Source organism: Oryctolagus cuniculus, chromosome 2, assembly GCF_964237555.1.
Source record: "Oryctolagus cuniculus chromosome 2, mOryCun1.1, whole genome shotgun sequence".
Lineage (NCBI taxonomy): Eukaryota > Metazoa > Chordata > Mammalia > Lagomorpha > Leporidae > Oryctolagus > Oryctolagus cuniculus.
The window spans coordinates 160,464,226-160,474,547 of record NC_091433.1 but is presented as its reverse complement, the minus strand read 5'-3'; the positions used below and the strand labels follow the sequence as shown (position 1 = coordinate 160,474,547).

General features: G+C 45.2%; 1 protein-coding gene across 7 annotated transcripts in view; it reads left to right on the top strand.

Annotated features, from left to right (window-relative positions):
• Positions 1 to 5,848: 5,848 nt before the first annotated feature.
• The window catches only part of EML4 (EMAP like 4), a 180,354-nt gene continuing 175,880 nt past the window's right edge, over positions 5,849 to 10,322 (top strand). For 6 of the 7 annotated variants that reach the window (XM_008254479.4, XM_008254478.4, XM_070069207.1 and 3 more), the window contains exon 1: positions 5,849 to 5,989. In XM_008254479.4, the coding sequence (XP_008252701.1) occupies positions 5,965 to 5,989 (25 nt within the window). In that variant the 5' untranslated portion in view covers positions 5,849 to 5,964. Of the gene's footprint in view, positions 5,990 to 10,179; positions 10,318 to 10,322 lie in introns of all 7 variants that reach the window. The other variant, XM_070069208.1, reaches the window with a different exon arrangement.

The window sequence follows — 10,322 nt, the reverse complement described above, 5'->3', positions numbered from 1 at the left end:
AAATAATGTATTCAAGTTGACGGGGTTTGAGTTCTTCCATGTTTGTTCATTGTTCAATAAATGTTGAATAGCTATTCTGAACATACACTGAATATATAGTGATGGGCAAAGCCATGTACAATGTAAGTGTCGTTATAATAATAAAGCAGCTAATACTTAGTAGTTGCAACATACTGGGCTCACTGCATCCTCTCAACAACTCCAGGAAGTAGAAATGTCGCCTTGTCCATTTGACAGATGAAAAACCCAAGCCACAGAGGGATTAGGTAATTTGTCCAATGTCATATGGCTCATAAATAGGGGCGCTGGGATTTGAATCTGGGCAGTTTGATCCCAGAGTCTGTACTCTGAACCACTGGGTTGTATTATTACCTCACTGATATTCTAAAAAGCTCTCTTTATAGTGTAGTTTCTTAGATGAGACACTGAATAATCATTCAAGTAAAATGGATGAAGTGAATGAATTAAGAAAATTGTAACTCTGATTAGTGCCATGAAGGGACATGTGACAGAAAGCATCTGTTATCAAAATGTTCCTCTTTTCCTGGTGGATATGCAGAGCACATTTCCTAGCCTTCCTTACAGTTAAGCTTGGTTGAATAACTAAATTCTCGACAGTGGAGTATGAAAAGAACATGAAAACACAAGAACCTTGTAAAACAGCAAAGTCCGGGACCATATGGTGGACAAGGGAATTCCCTGGAAAGAGAACTCTGCCTACCCTTTGTAATACCTGTCTCAGCAGGATTCCAGAATTGCCATGGAAATGTGACTGCTTTCTCTCTCCTAATGGTCCCGGTCCATTGTTTTCCTCTTTCTGAAAGAACATTTATTACATTTTTACTATCTCTGTTTTTTATTTTTTTGTTTAAACAAACTATTGGTTTGTTTCATAGTTAGGAAGAACATGGATTACTTTTACAGAGATAAAAGTGAGTAACCAACAGAGGCCGGTTACCATAAAGTTAATGCATTGTAAGCTCCCACTCTCCTCACTTGTGTAAGTCTCTTCCCCATCTCTAGGAAAATGTGTTTTCCACTGCAATCCCCTTTGTCACATTTCCCTTTCTATCAGGTGGTATTTGAGAGGCTCTGGATATTTTGACTATCTGGCTGTGGGAGAGTTGAGCTGGGGATACATTTAATTTTAGGCTTAGATGTATTTACACGGACTACAGTCATTTCCACTTAATTAAGTTATTGCTGGCTGTCTTTGCTTAGCAATAGGTTCCAGGAACACTCTGTTGGCTCACTGTACTGATTCACCTGGCATCCCGTCATTGAGGTACAGGCCTAGAGGTTATAATGTGATAGGAACATATGACTGATGCTGGAAGTATATGAGTAGTGTGGGAGAAATAAGAATTGAAACATACAGAGCCAGAATCTAGCCTTCCAATCATCAGATGTATACAAATTATAAGTGGAAAATTTGATTCTCATTGATGTCAAGCCAAAACAGATGTTCTTTCCTGTCAGGAATAATGCAGTGTGTATAATTTTAAATGTACCATACATTTTATTTCTTTTTTTAGGGGAATTATGTGAATGAGAATTAATCAGAATTCCTGCAGCAATACTATGAACAGCCTGTATTATATGTATGAAGTTGTGTTTTATGCATACCAACTATTAAAATAAAAACAAATTTGATCAACCATGCAAGAGGAAAAACTGAATTGTCTTCCTATCCTTTCAATTAAAAAGTTACTTAAGGGGCTTGTGCTGTGGTGCAGTGGGTTAACACCCTGGCCTGAAGTGCTGGCATCCCATATGGGCAGCAGTTCATGACCCAGCTGCTCCTCTACTGATCCAGGTCTCTGCTATGGCCTGGGAAAACAGTAGAAGATGGTCCAAGTCCTTGGGCCTCTGCACGCACGTGGGAGACCTGGAAGAAGCTCCTGGCTTCTGGCTTCGGATTGGTGCAGCTCCAGCCGTTGCGGCCAACTGGGGAGTGAACCAGCAGATAGAACACCTTTCTCTCTCTCTCTCTCTCTCTCTCTCTTTGCCTCTCCTCTCTCTGTGTAACTCTGACTTTCAAATAAATAAATAAATCTTACAAAAAAAAGTTACTTGAAAGACCAATGCTATATTTCTTTTTTTTTTTTTTTTTTTTTTTTTTTTACAGGCAGAGTGGACAGTGAGAGAGAGAGACAGAGAGAAAGGTCTTCCTTTTTGCCATTGGTTCACCCTCCAATGGCCGCTGTGGCTGGTGCGCTGCGGCCGGCGCACGGTGCTGATCCAGAGGCAGGAGCCAGGTGCTTTTCCTGGTCTCCCATGGGGTGCAGGGCCCAAGCACTTGGGCCATCCTCCACTGCACTCCCGGGCCATAGCAGAGAGCTGGCCTGCAAGAGGGGCAACCAGGACAGAATCCGGCGCCCGGACCAGGACTAGAACCCGGTGTGCCTGCGCCGCTAGGTGGAGGATTAGCCTATTGAGCCGCGGCGCTGGCCCAATGCTATATTTCTAACACTGATCTCACAGGCTTGCTGTGATGTTGAAATGGGTATGGTATAAGTAAAGCACCTGGCTACAAAACCTGTCCCACAGCAGGATCCCAACAAATGAGACCTAGTAAAGAATAAAAAAGTCATTGTTACATGAAGAGACAAAGTGTATGCAGCCAAAGAATTAAGGAAAATAGTATTAGAGGCATTTTGGATAATTAATTAAAGGTTGTATTTCTCAATTTTGGAATGTTGGCAGTATGAGTATTTATATGTTTCTTTTTTATTTATTTATTTGACAGAGTTAGTGTGAGAGAGAGAGAGGGAGAGAGAAAGGTCTTCCTTCCATTGGTTCACCCCCCAAATGGCCACTACAGCTGGAGCTACGTCGATCCGAAGCCAGGAGCCAGGTGCTTCTCCTGGTCTCCCATGTGGGTGCAGGGCCCAAGCACTTGGGCCACCCTCCACTGCCCTCCTGGGCCACAGCAGAGAGCTGGACTGGAAGAGGAGCAGCCGGCACAGAACCTGGCACCCATATGGGATGCTGACACCGCAGGCAGAGGATTAACCAAGTGAGCCACAGCGCCGGCCCCTATATGTTTCTTAAAATGTATAATCTGTTGTCATTTCCTTTCTCATCTAAATACTCCATTTAACTTAACTTTGTATGTGTAACATTTTAATCAATTTTTTTTTTAATTTTAATCAATTTTTTCTTAAAAAAAAAATCTGGGCCGGTGCCGTGGCTCACTAGGCCAATCCTCCACCTTGCGGTGCTGGCACACCAGGTTCTAGTCCCGGTCAGGGTGCCGGATTCTGTCCCGGTTGCCCCTCTTCCAGGCCAGCCCTCTGCTATGGCCTGGGAGTGCAGTGGAGGATGGTCCAAGTGCTTGGGCCCTGCACCCGCACGGGAGACCAGGAGAAGCACCTGGCTCCTGCCTTTGGATCAGCGCGATGCACCGGCCGCGGCAGCCATTGGAGGGTGAACCAATGGCAAAAGGAAGACCTTTCTCTCTGTCTCTCTCTCTCTCACTGTCCACTCTGCCTGTAAAAAAAAAAAAAAAAAAAAATCTACATGGGGCTGGCACTAATGGCATAATGGGTAAAGCTGCTGCCTGCAGTGCCAGCATCCCATATGGGAGCCAGTTGGAGTCCCAGCTGCTCCACTTCCAATCCAGCATTCTGCTGTGGCCTGGGAAAGCAGTGGGTGATAGCACAAATCCTTGGGCTCCAGCACCCTCATGGGAGACCCAGAGGATGCTCCTGCACCTGGTTTCGGATCGGCCCAGCTCTGGCCATTGCAGCCACTTGGGGAATGAACCAGAGGATGAAAGACCTTTCTCGCTCTGCCTCTACCTCTCTCTCTCTGTAACTCTGCCTTTTAAATAAATAAATAATATTTTTTTCAAAAGGGCTCCACAAATTGTAAAAGCTTTAGGCTGCACAAAATGTGGATGTTTCTGAATTTCAAATATACATATTTACTCATGTATAACAATATACCAACCAAGTTCTTATTCTTTTAAACAACCTAAGGTAGAAAATGTTAAATGCAGACACAAAAGAGTAGCTGTCATAATTGAGACCTCAAAGATCAAGTGATTAGGCTTAAACTTTAGATATGAAAGTGCCTTCAGCAGAGGAAATTTTGGGTAAAACATTTAGTGTTGAAGAAGTTTTAGGGGCCGGCGCTGCGGCATAGTGGCTAACGCTGCCCCATATAAGTTCGAGTTCTGGCTTCTTCTAATCCAGCTCTCTGCTATGTCCTGGGAAAGCAGTAGAAGATGGCCTACGTCCTTGGGCCCCTGCATCTGTGTGGGAGACCCGAAGAAGCTCCTGGCTCTTGGCTTCAGATCAGCCCAGCTCCGGCCGTTGTGGCCATTTTGAGAGTGAACCAGTAGATGGAAGATTCTCTCTCTCTCTCTCTCTCTCTCTCTGGTTTTGCCTCTCTGTAAGTCTCTGCCTTTCAAATAAATAAAAAATCTAAAATAAAATTTAAAAAGTTTAAACATCATTTAGTCTCCACTTGAATTTATCATGCTGCCTTATGACCAGTTATCAAATAGTAAGGTATTCGGAAGAGATAAGAGCTAATCTCCAAAAAAAAAAAAAAAAAGCAATCTAGATTTTAGGGAAGAATTATACTGCAAGAATGTTTAACAGTCCTTTCTAACATTTAATTTCTCTAATCTTTCGTTTCCTTTTTCCCTCTCTTCTGTAACTCTCTCTGGTATGAGTCCCTTCTGTCCAGTCCAACCTAGCTCTTTATTATTGTGTAAATCAGCTTAATCCCTGAGCACTTTACTATTACTCTGATCTGCACAATCCAGTTTCAGGAGAGTCATGACAAACCATAGCTAAGTCTTAGGGGGACCAGGGCAGGTGGGAAGGGGCACGAAGAGGCAGGCTGTGTATACTTAACACGTTTTGGTTACAAGTCCAGCCCTCCCGTTTGCAAATAAATAAAGGGAAGCTTAATGAGTCCAATGGAGTTGGGACTGGCACTCAGACTCACTTCATTGGAAATAATGCTTGTAATTCTCTAGTGATCCGCTGTATACCGGTCGCTCCTCACCCTTGGTTGAAAGAACAGGGGAAGGAAGGAAGCCTAGGTTTTAGTTCTGTTTCCAGCAGACTTCATGACCTTGGGCAGGTCAAGGGCTTTCTAAAGCTCAGAGTCCTTGTTGAGCAAGATGAACTCTTGGGCCTGTCCAGTACTACAGTTCCTTCCTCCTCATCTGCTCCGGGACCTGAGGCTGTGGCCCTGGTGGCCTCCAGCTTATCAAGAAGCCTCTGCCCTATTTGTCCCTCATCGGACTGTGGGAGAGAAAGAACTCGGGGGAAGAAGCGATCCCTCCTCTCTCGGTTCCCTCTTTAGTGTCCTTGTAGGACAGAAGGGGTGGCCATCTCCTGAGAAGGGTTCCAGACTTGGACTCTGCAGGCTCCCCAAGGGCTGTGAGGGGAGCAATTCCCCTCCACCCACGCACTGGCATATCCCAGGATATAATATAAGCTATCCCTTACCCCCACTCATTCCGAGCCAGCTTCAAGACCGAGGTCTTTGGGCCTTCAGAACGCCCAGCGCGCAAGCGCAGTCACCGGCCCGGCAGACTCGGAGGCCGCGCCAAGGTGAGAGTGAAGGGTCGAAAAGACTCCGCCCCCGCACCGTCACGTGGGAGGCGGAGTCGGAAGCGTGACGGCGTGCGCGGGGGGCGGTGCTATCGCTGCGCGCGGGCGCGGGGGCGGGGCGCGGCGCGGCTCTCGCGGCTGCTGCCTGGGAGAGAGGCCGGGCAGGAGGTGCAGCGGCGCGGCTCTCAACCTGACGGGGAAGTGCCCCGGCGGTGGCCGCTGAGAGTACCCCGAGGCGGACGGACCGACGAACGACGGAGGCGGGGGCCGGGAGCCGAGTCGGGCGACCCAGAGAGCCAGCGGGTCAGGCTCAGCGTCGGCCGCTCTGTCGGTCCGCTGAATGAAGTGCCCGCCCCGCTGAGCCCCGATCCCGGCGCTTTCCCGCAAGATGGACGGTTTCGCCGGCAGCCTCGGTGAGTGCGGCGGGGGAGTCTTGCGTCTCCTGCTCAGGGTGGGAACCTCGTGCCCTCCACACACAGCCCAGGCCCTGCGCTCCACCCCGCCCCTCGGTGTGGCCGTAGTTCCCGGCACATGTTCCCCTTCGAGGCTGCCCCCCCCACCCCCCCGGCTCCGGTGGACCGAGGGCCCCTCCCCCATGCCCAGCCCTCCTCGGAGCTAGACCCTCCTTTCTTCCCAGAGCCCCCTTCAATGCGGGGCTCTCCTTCCTCCCAAGGGAGCCCCTTCGCCCCTTAGAGAGGCCCCCAATAGCCGGTGCAGCCCTCCCCATATACTTAGGGCCCCTTCCCCCCACAGACCCCTTCTCAGGGTTGGGCAAAGACTTCTTCAAATCCAGACCCTTCTTCGGAGGCAGCATTCCACTCCGTCTCTACATACCGCGCGCTCTCTTTCCGGGTGGGAACAGCCTTTACTCCCAGGCTCCCATTTCGGGTAGGGGACTCTTCCCTCCCACCCCCAATTCCCTCTTTGGGAACGGCCTCCCTCCCCTCGGTCTCCACGTTAAATTTGGAGACTTCAAGTATTCCTTAGAGGAACTGACCACTTCCCTTCACACCCCCTCTGCCTCCCTGAACGTTTTGCAGCAGTGCAGAGCCCAGAAGCATTGAAGCATCTTTTACTCCACAGGGGAAAGGAAGAGGTGCATCCGTGTCGGGGGACCCTCTTAAGAGTGGAACCAGAAGTGTTTTCTGGCCCCGCGTGCACGCTGGGGAGAAGGCATCCGGCCCCACGAATCCATAGGAAAGGGGGCCTCTGTCAGGGAAAGAAAGGATTCTCCATTTTTGGAATATGTTGTCTTTGTGGAATGAAGAAAGGGAAGAGGTTATTAAGTGGCAGAAGTGTCTTTTTCAGTGTTCCCTTTTACCCGAATGAAGGTGGTTAATTTTGTGCTGGCTTGGGGAATCAGAACTCCAGGCTGGTGCTCAGTGCTGTAGAACCTGTGTCTGGAATTACTATTCTTTGAGGCCCCTGGAATCTGGTTACTGTAAAGATTTAGCTCAACTGTTAAGATGGTGAGAGAAACAGTTTCTGCTTTGGCTGATATTGCAGTTTTGTGATACCTGTTCCTGGATTTGTACTCTGAGTATTTTACGAGGGGATAGAAGTCTTTCTGTTGCATTTTTTGATAATAAATCCCTCGTTGGTTAATGTTTATGGATCAGTCAATGATCTGGCCATAGGGCATACTGTTCAGATAACGTTGGGATTAGGTGGATGTTTTCAAATCTAACTTAAAAGAGTACATGGAAGAGCGGTTGGCTCATTTAAGGTATTAAGTAGAATCAGTGGTTTTGGTCCTGACTTGGGAATAAAAAAAAATGCTATTAAAGTGCTTTGAGGGTGGAATCCTAAAATAGGAGGCAACTGAGTGTCACTGTTGCCTCCTCAAAGGCACCTGTTGCCCATTGTCTAACCTCTGATGTTTCATAATGCCTTACATAGTGAGGTGGTTTCATTCTTGGGCTCCTATTTGGAGAGGATCAACTTTTCATTGGTTGCTTTTTAGTCTCAAACCTGGTTTTACTCAGTAGTTCATATTGGACTGAAAGACTTGTCCTATATGTCCACTAAAGAGGTGATCATATGTGAGGTAAAAAACTGAGTGCTTTGGGGGAGATGTCTGAGGCTGTGTTAACTGTACTGCATTGGCTCTACAACCTGTAAGACTGTTGGGATTACTGCTTACTTTTACTTTTCTTCTATTGGTTCTGAGGGCTTCTAGAAGGTTCACTGAAGCTTCAACTTCTGTATGTGTTTTTTTTTTTTTCTTTCACCAATTAATAAACTTTCTTAAGTTTATTTTAAAACAGTGGATATGCCTTATTAAATAACTTTATTCCTTCCTAACCAATTCATGTGATTAATAAGAGACTGAAAAATGAAGATGAATTGAAGTTGAGAATCCTCTTATTTTATAAAGAGCCTTGTAGCTTACCTTAATGTTGGATATTTTTTGTTTGTTGTTTGATGCCATCCTTTGGGTGGTACCCGATGAACCTTTTCCTTCCTTTAGATAATGATGTAGATCAGAAGCAGGAGAGATAGGCCTCTCCCTAAAGACAGGGAAGGAAATGGTTCCTGACAGTATTTCTAGAACTGCTGCTAAGGAAGATACTTCTTAGCAGAAGCTCTGTGCTTTCTCTTTCTGTCCCCCTAGTCAGAGTAAAACTAGGCCCCAACTTAATTGAAACCTTAAAGGGTTGGGGTGGGGGATGGGTAGTGCTGGTATATTTTACTGGTAGCCTTTAAGCCGAGCTTTGCTCAGCTCTTGCCAAATTGCTTGTTTCTGTTCCCTGCACTTCATTACTCTAGAGCTTAGGGTTACGTTGATCTTTATTTTACCATCGAGAAAGCCATGACTATAAAGGCAAGCACTTGTACTGTAGTAGATGTTTAAAAACTTTTTTTAACCAAGCAGGAATTCAAAACATGTGAAGTTCTTCTGGGGTTAGAAGTATTGAAAGCATTTATTCTCAAGGAAGTGTACGTGTGGATCTCCTTTGATATACTAGAAGTGTTCTCGAAAAATTGTAAGAAAACTACATTTTTATAAGCAGAAAAATAGAGTGCTTGATAAATAGCGATTCTAGAAAAGTTGATTATTTAAGTTAATCTTATGGTGAATAATTTTGTAAAGTGAGAAGCTTAACATTCAAACTGTGACCTTGATTATTGAGTGCTTAGATAAGGAAACCAGTGTATTAAATATATTTTATAAGATGCCTAATGGCAGTTAGGAGTAAATGTAGTGGTTTTTTAAAAATCACAGTAAGGAATGTTAGGTGATTGGCTGTTTTATAAATGCCACATTGAAGTTAGATATGTGTATTATTTTGTTTTATGTAAAAACAACTGAAGGATTCTTTTAATCTCTGCAGCTAATGAGCTACTGGCAACTTTGCTGGCAGGTGCTTGCACTCTGGAATTTCCCTTAAGTATATCTTTTAGCTCACAAATTATGGTAATTTCAAAGGACAGTGCTTTGGAGATAATTTTTTAAAACTTACTGGGAGAAAGTACCCCAAATTATTTTGATGTCTTGTGTTCAAATCATTACATACATAAACACACAAAATGTCTATGTAGTGTGTGCATATATATATATTTTTAATTTTTTGAGAGAGAGATGGAAAGAGAAAGAAAGGCAAGAGTGGGGGTACTCCCCCATCCCCTGATTGACTCTTCGGGAACCCACAATGCTAAGAAACTCAGTCCAGATTTCATGTGGGTGGTCTGGACCCAACTACCTGAGCCATCACCTTCTGCCTTCCAGAGTCTGCATTAGCAGGAACTTGGAATCAGCAGCAGGGCTGGGACTTGAGCCCAGGCATGGGACACAGGATCTTAATCATTATCTTAACTGATAGGCTAAATGCCTGTCTTATACAGTTTATGGTAAATCTCAGATCTATCTGCAAAAATTGGAAGCCATTGAGATAGCTTTTCTTAGTGATTTTCCCAAGTTGGGGGTTGGGGACATTTCATACTTTAATTAGCATTTGTTTTTCATAATAACGGTTTTAATTTTAAGATTGTTATGTTAGAATTAGCCTAGAGGTTAATCAGCGTTTGCATATTAAAGTATATACTGGGAACTGTCTGTGGATTAGTGGGTAAAGCTGCCAACAGCAGCATCCCATATGGATGCTGGTCCAGCAGTCCCAGCTGCTTGGCTTCTGGTCCAGCTCCCTGCTTATGTGCCTAGGAAAGCGGTGGAGAATGGCCCAAGTGCTTGGACCCCTGCATCCATGTGGGAGAGCATGAGGAAGCTCCTGACTCCTGGCATTGGTCTGGCCCAACTCTGGGCGTTGTGGCCATTTGGGGCATGAACTAGCATCCAAATGAAAGATTTCTGTCTCTCCCTCTCTCTGTAACTCTGCCTTTCAAATAATAATAAAAAAAGCATATGCTAACAGTATCATCTTTTTCTGCCTCAAAAATTAAAATACAAGATTTTTTTCCAAGAAAAATTGGAATAAATGAAATTGTTGGGTTAGTATCTATAAGAAACATACCATTTTGAGTATAAATATGAATAAATAGTAGCAGTATGCTTCAATATATGACATTTTAAGAAAACAATGTTTTGAATATCACAATATTAGAACTGTGATAATTTAGAAGATCTGTTTTATTTATTTGAAAGGCAGAGCGACAGAAACAAAGAGGTCTTTCATCCACTGGTTCACTCCCCAAACGGCTGCAAGGCCAGGGCTGGGCCAGGCCAGAATTGGAGCAGCCAGGACTTGAACCAATACTTCAGCTTGGGATACTGGTGTTGCAGGTAAG